Consider the following 12441-nt stretch of genomic DNA (forward strand, 5'->3'; position numbering starts at 1 on the left):
GATATTTTGAACAAACAGGCAAGCACTGCAAAAAAACGGCCTCCGTTCGAAATGTCGGCAGATCCTTAACCGAGACGCTTGCTTCAATAATGGCAACATTTTGTGAGTGGAGTGCACTAAGAACTGTGTTGAGTTCAACAAAAGATGAAACAAATCTGGGAGTTACAGCGATTGCCTTCTACTAGGTATGAGCCAACCGAATCCGCGAATCCTAGGCAGGGATTCAAGATTCGGGAATCCGAATCCCAGTTCCTAAAACGGCGAATCGAATCTTCCTAATCCCAACCACATTTTTTGTTTCTTTCTTTTAAATTGGTTGAGCTTGTCGGAGAGTGTTTGGAGGATGTCGGCGAGGGTGTTGGGAGTACGCCGAAAGCCTGATTGGCCGGCGGGCCCCGCAGTGCCAAAACCACAGCATAAAGTTTCGACATTACAAGTTTAAAAGTAACGTGGTTTCGATTTTGATTGTTTCTTCGTTTCATGGAAAGAATTCAGACTCAAGAGTTTATGTATTTCCTGTAGTCGATGAACAACATGTTAAATAAATTACGTCTAAGAGGATGGGTAGATTTTCTTCTGTAAGTGAACTACAGGTTTTCCCGGCGATTTTAATCCAAGTGCCAGCTCAATTAATCCATGCCCCATAAAGTTTGCATGGCACATGGATTAATCTAGCTGGCACATGGATTAAAATTGCCGGGAAAACCTGTAGCATTACTTAATTTGTTTTTCATTAAACATAGATATCAAAATTCTGCTTCGAAACACTTTTCAGTAGAAGTGTTTTTCTCCCTGGCTTCTTAAACTCTTTTTTAAGAAACGATTCGTAAGACTTGTGGACTCGCAGAACCTTCCTTGGATTCGGATTCCGATAATTCTGGGTTTGTCCCATCTCTGCTTTCCACCATCCTATTTCTTACAGTTTTCCTTTCAACAGAAAGTTTGAACGTACCAAACGCGGCAGAGTGCAAAAAAAAATCAGTCCAGAAGCGCCCTAGGATTGAAACCGACACAAATATCCGTTCGGTTACAGTTCAACCCTCGAGCTCTGCGAGGGGTTCGGTTCCGGTTGGAGGCTTTCCCCACATTTTGGGTAACGGTTACCGGTAACCGAAATAAGAAAACCGGTTTATTTTCGGTTCCTGCCGCGAACACGGGTCCACGGCCTATACACGACCGCATGACATGGGCAGGGCTCTAAGTGCATGTCGTGAAGACGGAAGGAATTTTGCAGGTTATTTTAGGAGTGACACACAGCTGTGGTGTGCTATAACTACGCACTTCTAGGGCACAGAGGGGCTGACTTCAGGAGGCGGATTCCTCACCTTCCTCAATGTTTGTCGTCTCCGAGTGGGTAAATTCGGGGGAAGCTACCTGGAAAAAGAGATTACCCCTTCTTCAAGCGAGCCTGAGCTCCCAGAATGTAACAGGCCACGAAAGGCCACCGTAAGCGTCTTCGTGATTCCGCCTCCGCGATATCGTTCCATCATAAATAGACGACTTCGGAAAATCCCAGAGTGCTTACCGCCGATTTGAACTGTGGGAGCTTACCAATACGAAAGAAACGGGTAGCCTCCAAAACTTTTTTTTTTTTGATTGCGTGTTAGCGCCACAAAGCAACTGTGGCTATGAGCGGCGTACAGATGTGGACAGACTGAGAGAGGACAGTAGGAAGGAGTGGGGGACAGGGGGATTAGTATGCGTCCTGGGCCGACTTCAGGGGGAACTGTGCCGACATTCGTCTGGAAAGTCTTCGGAAAACCCAGGGAAAACCTCAGACAGCACAGTCGGCGGTAGGATTCGAACCCACCACCTCCCAGTCTACAGGACGACCTTGGTTACCACCAACGAGCGGACGCCTTAGTCCACTCGGCCATGCCGCTGGTAGCCTCCAAACTATTTCGATTTCTCCCCTACCGGTCCATTGTCCACGACATGTCAAGGTTAGCGAAAGCGAAACGTGAAGGATTATTCTTCGTTTCCCCACTCAGTAAGCGCCCAGGATGCAAAGCGTGCGCGAGGAGCACTGGGATTTTCTGAAATCGTCTATTGGGATTTGCCCCTGCATTTCTCCTCTGCGAAGTGGGACGATTGTGCAGGGGATACAGCACTTAACACGAATATGGTCACGAATTTTTCCTAAAAATAAGATAACATACTTGTTACGTTTTAACTTTTTATGTGCCGAGGAGAGGACAGATCTGCGAGTCTTATTCGACGCATCACTGGAAGATTGGTTGGGAAAATTCCCCACTGTCTTACACTAGGGCTCTCCTCATTAAAAATTAAGCGAGCTCGATCACGCTGACAAAGGCCGGGTAACAAAGAATGTGTCTAGCTTATCATACGGCATGATCCAAGCTTTTGTCGGTAGCATGATACACCGCTGTATCTTCGTTGCAGCAGTTGCCGAGTGTAAAGTATCCCCCGCTCACAACCTGGAGGTCCACTGTTTGAAGACATGTGGGTGCTGAAGTTCTCTTCCATCTTCGTTCCGTGTGACGCCCAAGCATGGCGTGACGCTGGACCGTGACGTAATGAAAACTAGCGTAACATTCTCTGTTAAAATCCCCCGATATATGTGTCTCTGTGAGCCTGAACTGCATCAACCTGACAGTTCGTTCATCGTTCATGGCCGACCTTCAGTGTAGCATTGGGCCACTCTTATTGGGTATGAGTTTGACAAGGACCATGCTGACGAAAACAAAACTTGGCGAGTGGCCATGTTCAAGTTCCCCTCCCCCCAACAAAGGAAAACCCTGTGAAACCCTGCACATTTGCGGGCACCATGTAGAAACCCCCACTCCCATCCTGCTCGCCAGATCTACGTTTGAAAGAACACAGGTGGGATCACACAAGACTAATAAGCAGAGCACACAGTTACTTTTATTCCACCAAACAAACAAATAAATACGTCTGGGACAACCCCAGTGGGGATTTAGCCAAGACTGTAATGTGCTAGAGCGCGCATTCCTTATAGCTCGCGCTCGCGGTAATTACCAGCGGAACCCAGTTTGAGAACCCCTGGTCTACATGATAATCTGCCGATGTCGGCATGCATACCCCTAACACTGAAGTTGCAGGCATATTACTTTTCGCTTGCCAGAGTGCTTCTACATGTGAACCGTGTGTTCCAAACCAGTAACCGGAACTTTTTTTGATTCCGGTTACTGTTTCGGTTCATGGGTGAACCCAATTTCTGGTCATGTACTGGTTACGATTCCCCCCAAAAAAAATTCGGTTCCAAGCGGTTTTCGGTTCGGTTTTGGTTTCAGTCCCTGGAAGTGCAGTGCGTTCATAATTATGGACTAGCAATTCAGACATGAAATGCACTATCAAAGTGCATTATGAGCAGGTTCCTAAAATGTACTTTAGCACACTGTCTAATATAACATTTGTTGATGGGGGCACATGTACAGGGTGTTTTACCTAACGTATTACAAAAACTACTTGTCTGACACACGAACTGTCTCTTGGCAGAAACGATGACAAGGAGCTCACTGACATATGCCCATGTCTTGGAGAAGAAGACCCAGCAGCATCACATACCATACCCATTAAGCCCACATTCACTCAAGGCAGGCGCTGCATATGATTTCGATCTCAACCTTAACGTGCAAGATTCTAACAAAGTTACACTACATCCAGTGGATTCCTTCACAACTTTTTCTTCATGTGTCCACGACTACACCTCCCTAATGAACTGACATTAGATACAATCTTTACCTTGAAAAGATATGCTGATAATTTGGATCTCTGCACCTGTCATCATTACCTACTACTATGTGCTGCTATGTCCATGTCTGCTGTCTGTGGTCTTATCTGCTATATCTCTGCATGTGTGATCATTGGCCAACTACCTGTGGTAATGTTACGCCACAGCAACGTGTTGAAGACAAAGACGCTGCATTCGAAAACATGTAACGTGAAATGGGAATCTGCAATGTTTGCTGGTTGCGTTCATGCAGGCAAGCTCGGCAAGAAAACTTATACAGCTGTGTTTCATCTTTGGTTGCACAGAGTATGACTTGAATTGAAAGAAGAAACAGAGATGAACTAACCTTTTCTTGAAAAAATGAACAGTGAAAGTGCACTGTACTCCCACTAATTGAAAGCATCTCAATACTTGATTCTGGACTCAAATTTTTCACAACAACTTTGCGCCTTATGGGTATGCTCAGTGGCCTGCACAACAACAGCAACATTGGTGCAACATTAAAGGAAATTAATAATAGTGTTTTGCAATAAAAGCAGTAAACACACAAGCAAAGGAAGGAATTACTTACTGGTCCCTAAAATCCAATAATGGTGGTTCAAATGATATGGGGCTAGCATACATGTTTAAGTTACTGTCGTCCAAATCTGAAAAACTGATACAAAAAATGGGGTTTTAGTCAACCAACTCCAAAAGATAACACACCAATTCTACAACAATAGAACTACACATCCTACATGGAGAAAAACACATTCTGCAATCTCTCACAGAAGCAATGAATAGCGAAGGAAAAAATATCAGAACACAACAATTGTTGATATTGGTGCAACATATGCCTGTGACGAGATGCAATTTGTAACCAGTATGGTAAGCAACATGTCTTTGCAATGTCGACAGTATCATGTCAACATGGTATTCAACGTTCTTTCAACTTACCTGATGGGCGATGAACTGCTAACTGCTGAGTGCTGTAAGAGGTAAACGAAGTGGCTTCATTGATATTTTAATTCAGTTAATATTTCGTGGTGGCTAACCCATGTTGCCATCCACAGTTACATCACAATTCATGCTGTAATAATTGTGCACTGATTACAGTTTTATAGATATAGCCTGAAGTTTTGGGGAAATATTTTTTTTCTAAATTCAGGATGCAAAAATCGGGTAAATAAACATGTGCTCCAAATTCATGCGAATTCCGGTGAAGAAACTTCCAGTATGCTAAATTCGGGGAGAAATCGGGTTCAGTTACTCAAACTAACTGGGCTGGTTTGGTACGAACGGTGATGTAATTGCTTTTGCTGCCAAACAAGTTAGTGTGCATTCCTACAGACGTCTCAGTGAGGGGAATTTGCTGGGTAAAAATCGGGCCTAAAGAGGCAACCTTCAATTCGGGGTGCAAATTCAGGGAAAAACCAGGTTAAACCCTCAAACTTCAGGCTCTATTTACAGACTACTACTTAGACTAAAAGACATTTTATGCTTACCGTTTGTGGACACTAAATTTCGTAAATTGCACCACATTTGATAAAAGCAGCATTGCATATGTGTGTGTTGCAAAGTAGTTCAGATACTTAGTAGTTACGTGTACAACAAACTACAAAAATAAAGCTTGTAAATGCAGCATAGTTGTCGAAGCATCGATTTTTTCCCCCATCTTTCACATTCCCGAGAAAGTTTGCAAAACTTGGGAGTTCTCAAATTTACAGTATCCTTTGGCGGTAACCAAGGGGATGAAGTGACAAAAAAATTCTTATATGCATTCTTCAGAGCTTTTGCTGTGCAAAAACTAATAAGCTAATTTTATGGAAGAGACTTTAATGGTGTGAGCTGTAATAGGGATTCTCAAAGGAGGTTACCGTAAGGCTTCTATATTTTGTTTCATTTCGTTCAGTGGCTGCCTCCCAAAGTTTATTTTGCGCTCTGCAAACAGCAACAGTTAATAGGAATAGTTAACAGGAACAGTTAATCAGTACTACAAACTAAAACCACAGGGTACAGCTTTGATACGTCATACTGTATCATTATTATAAAACGTAACGGTACGAGGAGACACAGAGAAGACACACAAATGGACGAGACTCCCCCTTTCCTTCGTGGATGTTTCCTTTCTTTCTACTCTAACTCAAAGACCGTGTTGCCTACAATTACCGTTGTGTTTTAAATGATGCTGTATGATGTATCGAAGCTGTACCCTGCGATTTTAGTTTCGTTGTTATGTACTTAAAGACACATGTTGCCTACAAGTTCGTTACATCAGATCACTTGCCTCTACTCTCGTGTTCAACATAACTGCAGGGTGTCTACCAAATCGCAGCCATCAAATTCCCTGACATTTCCAGGTTTTCACTGACTATTGCAAGCAAATTCCCTTATCAAAACAAAAGGGAACTTGGTGCCTGCTGCCACGCTTTTGATACCAGACCCCACATCAAACAGATCATTTATTGAGTATTAAAAGGTTGCCCTACTTTTCTGCCTCCGAGCTTGTCGCATTGGCGAACTTCTACTCGCAGCAACGTTGCTGCGGCGGCACCGCTGAACCACTGATCCGCACTTGCAATTCGCTCCGCATCATCATGGCACTTGTCTGAAATTCTCCCTGACATCAGCTGCTTTTTGGCAAATTCACCGATAATTCCCCTGACTTTTCCCAGTCGAATCAAAATTTACTGACAATTCCCGGTTTTTCAGGTTGGTAGACACCCTGAAATGTTATGTAACATAGCTAAACTAACAGTAAAAATTAATGACGATTAAGCGGTTAGAAGCATAAAAATTTAATTACGAGACTTTTGTGCAATAGTCTACACCTCTAGACGTTCTTTGGACTTCTTTGGACATTCCATTTGGCTTTGCTAGGTTATACTGCTTCCCAAACTTTTTTGCCCATTTTAAGCCATCTGAGGTTTTTGTATAACCCTTGCCCACTTTCTCCCTCTCTCTTTTTTCATGAGTTGAACATGTATAAAGTCTCGCTGTACCATGTATTATGTTACCTGAAGAAGCGCAGACTTCTGCGCGAAAGTCTCGTAATTAAATTATTAGTGCTTCTAACCGTCATTCTTATTGCCTTATCTCGCGGGCTTGTCATCTACTTTTTATCTAAGAGTAAAACTTAACAGAGACTCGTGACAAAGAGCATAGCTTCTTTGGGCTGCTCGCCTGAACAACATAAATAGTTTATAAAACATCCTTATAGGTCTGAAATTAATTGTTTAGATCGGGAGTGACCTTGCAGTATTACTGCACTGTTGCTGCCAAATACCAATTTAACGCCAGCCACCTGCACTGCAGCACTGGGTGACTCATGCCTCACCTCGGAAATCTGCGCCAGAACGCCATCTGCGACCTGGTTGATATCATCCTCTGTCTGAATGAACCCTGCACGAGACAACACATAAAGGATAAATGCAATTAGAGACAAACCCCGTTTGAAGCGCACATCTGTCAGTATTGCATTAAGTTAGCCCAGAGAACGAGCCAAACGATTTCCAACGCTCATCAAAAAAACACCTGGCTCTGCAGACATGAGAGAAGTGACTGCCTCGCAGCAGACCACGTTTTGTTTGCTACGTCCCAAGGCACACGAAGACGTAAGACGAGGTTCACGTCTTCTTCGCTAAACGGGTGACAGAGTTAGACAATGCTCAAAGTTAGTGCATGACAAGGGTGCCAAATGAGACTGAAAACCTTTGAGTATTTTTTTGACAAATCTCAACAGGACCAGAGTTTTGTAGAATTGTCAAATTTGCTCCAGAAGGTTTGCATAATTTTGGAAATTGATATATCATTACAAGGTTGCGTGAGCATAGTCGTGAGAAGAAAAAAGAAAAAAAAGTGTGGCTGCAGAAATGCAATTACGCCCAGCTTTCTTTATAGAAATTTTCTCTATTCCGCACTTGAGTTTTATGCAGCATCACCAAATATTCGCAGTGTTCAGCTAAACCCGGTTTCTGATTTTGTATTTCAGCATCCATTGGCAAGGAAAGGTATATTTCATAGCAGCCCCGCAACTGCAACCCAGGTTATGTTCTAAGCAATACCAGCTGAGAAGATGTGCAACAGGAAAACGCAGAATTTAGTTTACAAAAAAATATTGCCAACATATGCCTAGACATGGTCTACCAAAAAAAGTTTCAAAGTCATCAACGTTAACAATTCCAAATTGTATGTGCGCTCCAGCATGCTGAATTTGACCATCAAATTTGGAGATGCATTGTCATTACCAAATACAAAGCGTGGCTAGCAATTTTTGGGACAGAAAGGGCACCACGAAGTCAGCAGCACTACATGCAAATCCGAACCGGTACGAGTTCACGGCCATCTACCTAACAGCTGTTAGCAAAAGCAAGCAGGACAAGAAGTCGTAGCTAGAAACATATGAACGGATTCGAAATGTCAAGAGTTTTTCAATTTTAACCGTCATGTATGCAAATTTATAGGAGGCTTTATTTTTATTATGTATATTTTTATTTTAAAAAAAGCAATAATTGATCATAATACACGAAGGAGGAAAATGAGCACTGTCTTTTTTTTTTCGCACAGATACCGCCGGCTGTGGCCCTGCTGGACAGTGGAGTTTTTATATTCTTATTTTTGAAATTTTTCCCCCTCCCTTCCCCTTGTGATACCTTGCGTGAGATGGGGATGGGCAGTGAGTCACTACTTCCTCTCTTTCTTTCCTATCATTCATTTTCTCCTTCAATCTGTAGAGCGGAAGCGTGCTGTCATACGCTGAGAGAAACAAACAAATTCAATCCACTTTTTAACACTCATGAGTCTGTCAAGACTAGTACTTCAGACAAGTAACTGGAGCCCACGCCTTGTAATAATAAATGTAACACACCCTGATACAAGAGACAAAGACCTCATACTGCAGGCAGGACAAAGGCATCATACATGACAGTGTACAACAGGAAGCCCACACCGAACTGACCCAGGGAGGTTAACAACCCACAGGGAACCCAATAGCCTGCACTGAATATGAGACCCACCCTCAATGGAGGGAATTGTCCTTCTATCAAACTCCTTCTCACTCAATAGCTGAAGCACAGACGTAGCAAACACAGTCCAATGTGCATTTTATTCCGTTCACAGAGCTCCAGTTAAACCATAAGTTAAGACATGTTCGCTATCATTACGCAGACGACAACTGATTTCTTCACGCAGCATTCTAAACTATTCTAAACTGATCAAGGTGTGAGAGGTGTTTATTAGTGTTCCTGAAAAAAAAAAAAGAACAGCTGGTGTGTACAGATCCTATCATGCTCAAAAGTCTAGTTCATTTGCAGTGGTACACTAGGAAGCCTCTAGGATTTTTTAAAATCCCGTGCAATGATTTATCTGAACTCGCCCCCCCCCCCCCCCACCCAAAATTTTTTTCTCGACAACAAAGCCGCAATGATCGCCCCCCCCCCCTCCCCCCAATGCTTGCAATTCTGGATGAACTACTGATGCCATGTTGTTAGCGCCACGAAGCAACTGCGGCTACGGCCGTTGTGCAGACGTGGATAGATGGAGAGAGGACAGCAAGGAGGAGTGGGTGACAGGGGGCTAGCATGCATTTTGGGCCGACTTCAGGGGCGAACTGTGCCGACATTTGTCTGGGAAGTCTGCTGGAAGGAAAACCTAGGATAGCACAGCCGGTGCTGGGATTCAGACTTGAGTCATGGAAAGCAATCATCCTAACACAAACACCACAAACAGGTGCAGTCTAACCTCATTAATGTGACCACGGCTGTTCCCGCAGATGTTGGTCATAAAGCGAGCCATCACGTTAACGAACAACAACATCATATGCACCAAAGCAGAAAGAAAACCCTGAAAACCCAAATGGAAGAAAAAAAATTTTCAACGCAAAACAGGAGACAGTACTGAAGAACGTCTTACAGTTTATTTCCTGAAGAAATCTGGTAAAAATGTCTAATTAGCTGTAGTTTTTCCAATTATACTATTGCATGCCCAATGGTATTTCCACATAACTTTCTGTGGCTCGAAGTTTTTCTGTTCCTCCCACACAACTGCAGTAGGTCAGTATGAGAAGGTGACCAGAGGCACTGCCCTAAGTATCTTAGCTCATTGAAATGCTATTGTTGTGTGCTGTAGCTATTGAACTAGCTATTGTTGAACTCCACATTTATACTGCAGGAAGGTTACTTGATGAATATTTTACGCACCAGCGTACAACAGCAAAACAATGTAGCCGACGAGTAAAATTGTTATAATGTTACTTCTTACGATGGGGCTCGCATGAACGCTGAATTGTCATTTCATGTCACTGTTTTGCTGTCGTACGCCAGTGTGTAAAACGTACATCAAGTAACATGTCAATCCCCGGCCTTTGGACCATTTTTAGCTACAGGAAGGTTGTCCCCTGCCGTGTTGCCATACAACACGACATATGGTTGACCCATCAAAAAAATGTAACGTGAAAAGGAAAAAAAATTCTCATTCTGTCGCCATACCCCAAATTATGACACGTCTCACGTCGCCTGTCACTGTCTTATCTATAACTGTTACCCTATCTGTAGCCTATTGCATGCAGTGTTTTATTACTGCAAGGGTTATCAACACAGGCTCATGGAATGTTGCGCTCTTGTGTGTTCCAAATTACTAGACCGCAAATCATGTCATGTCATAACCAAATGCTCATAAAAACATTAAAGACCATTTGTGCATTGCACAGTGACTTTAACCTTCTAAAGGGTGTATGAATATCACTAATGTATAATGCCAAAATATTTTTTTAATAAGTGTGGAAATACATGTGCCAGGTACTTCGTAAGCACTCTCACGTTACAGAAATAAACTATAAGATCGTCAAATAACGCCTCATTTTGAAAGCTTTTTATCTTATTATTATTAAGGCTAATAGCAGAATCTCGGTGAAACAGGGAAAGTCAAGTCCGATAAGAAATGTAGCACAATACAAAAAGCAACACTGAAGCTTCCTTAGTTTAATATATACTAGTATATTCCTGACGCAGATTCCTTGATTTTACCATGTAAGCCAAAGCGGTATAAATATTTAGTTCTTGGGACTTCTTAAGATGAGTTGTATTAAGGTGTATTATTGATAGCCTTAATAATAGCACAATACAAAAAGCAACACTGAAGCTTCCTTAGTTTAATATATACTAGTATATAGTATTAGTACTAGTATTAGTATATTAGTATAGTACTAGTATATTAGTATAGTACTAGTATATTAGTATAGTACTAGTATATTAGTATAGTACTAGTATATTAGTATATATTAAACTAAGGAAGCTTCAGTGTTGCTTTTTGTATTGTGCTATTATTAAGGCTATCAATAATACACCTTAATACAACTCATCTTAAGAAGTCCCAAGAACTATATATTTATACCGCTTTGGCTTAACATGGTAAAATCAAGGAATCTGCGTCAGGTTCTGAAACATTCAATATGGTTCAAGATCACGTTCAAGCACATGTTACAGCACGCAAACAAAGCAAGCATATGCACATGCTTCCTTCATTGACGTTGCTTTCCGAGTGCCAAGCAAGTGGATGCGGAAAAGGCGGTTGGCCTTAAAATGAACCTATTTGGAACTAACGATCTCATTTCGCGAACGATAAAAACCCGGAGGGCTCTAACCACGTGGGTGTCGCATTGCAACACGAGGTTGTCAAGGTTATCTGATGTGCAGGGGACTGTAACATCAAACCGCTTCCCTTTCAGATTAGAGTCTTTTATAACATCCCCGGAGCGAGCCAGACAGAAAGGCACAAGTTGTGAAGACGTTACTGGCAGACACGGACCACAACATGCCAAGAGCGCGCGCCAGCACGAAATAAACATAGCGGATTGTACCGCGCACACCCAAACAAACTGCGTTCCCCCTTTTACGTGCCCAAATACGTGACTCTCTCGCAAACGTCATTCTACCTCCGAAGTTACCAACGTAATTTATATAGTGCATAACATGTACAAATCGGAACACGTGAGTCTTAAAGTGAGATTGTGTAGTTTCGTTTGCAACTCTACGGTACACTGGACCGTGTCAAAATGTGTGCATCCTTGGTTCACTGTTTCTGCTGTATGAAAACGCACTGCACGTCAACTTCTATCCCTTTGCTGCGTGTCAGAAAGGTTCGTGATCCGCTAAAACTAGAGAACGTTAAACCCGGTCATTTGTTAGAAAGACAGCTGTAAAAGCAGCAAGAAGGCTTAGTTCCTGCTCAAGGTCTAGAGGGAAAGAAACTGCTTCCGCGTCCGCTGCGGCCAGATACGTTGACTCTCACCTTGAGCTTGTCCGTCCACGCTTTGAACGACCTTGTATACAATGTCCAGAACGTTAAAAAACAGTAGGAATTTGTAAAGCTTCATGTTTCCACAACTTCGTATAACATTCACTCGCGCCATCCTACATTCTGCAACAAAACCATTGGCCACCTTGCGGCACCGCAGCGTAATAACTGAACGAGTAATGTCACTCTCGTCCCCTGTGGTAACAACGGTAACAACAGCGAAGAGCGCGCCGGCCTGCGCTGATGCTACGGCTCAGCTGGAAATCTCGCCAAGTGCGACACTGATAAAGTACTCTTTCAACGCATGGGAAAGATAGAATCCCAAAGATCGCATTGTGAGATCGCGTGTAACATCACAGCTAGAGAATGGTAAGATGCGTTGGAAGAACACGTGTACAAAGGAAACAAGTTAGTGAGAGGGCACTACAGTCGCACTGATCGCTGACTGACCGTAC

At 42.8% G+C, this 12441-nt stretch overlaps 1 protein-coding gene across 2 annotated transcripts in view; it reads right to left on the reverse strand.

Annotated features, from left to right (window-relative positions):
• The window catches only part of LOC135394727 (transmembrane protein 131-like), a 36477-nt gene extending 24188 nt beyond the window's left edge, over positions 1–12289 (reverse strand). Inside the window, exons 1-5 of one of the 2 annotated variants that reach the window (XM_064625622.1) lie at positions 11981–12289; positions 7032–7096; positions 4652–4683; positions 4287–4370; positions 4062–4185 (exon numbers count right to left, since the gene is read on the reverse strand). In XM_064625622.1, the coding sequence (XP_064481692.1) occupies positions 4062–4185; positions 4287–4370; positions 4652–4683; positions 7032–7096; positions 11981–12101 (426 nt within the window). In that variant the 5' untranslated portion in view covers positions 12102–12289. The remainder of the gene's footprint in view (positions 1–4061; positions 4186–4286; positions 4371–4651; positions 4684–7031; positions 7097–11980) is intronic. The other variant, XM_064625620.1, reaches the window with a different exon arrangement.
• Positions 12290–12441: the final 152 nt, after the last annotated feature.

Source organism: Ornithodoros turicata, chromosome 5 (genome assembly GCF_037126465.1).
Source record: "Ornithodoros turicata isolate Travis chromosome 5, ASM3712646v1, whole genome shotgun sequence".
Lineage (NCBI taxonomy): Eukaryota > Metazoa > Arthropoda > Arachnida > Ixodida > Argasidae > Ornithodoros > Ornithodoros turicata.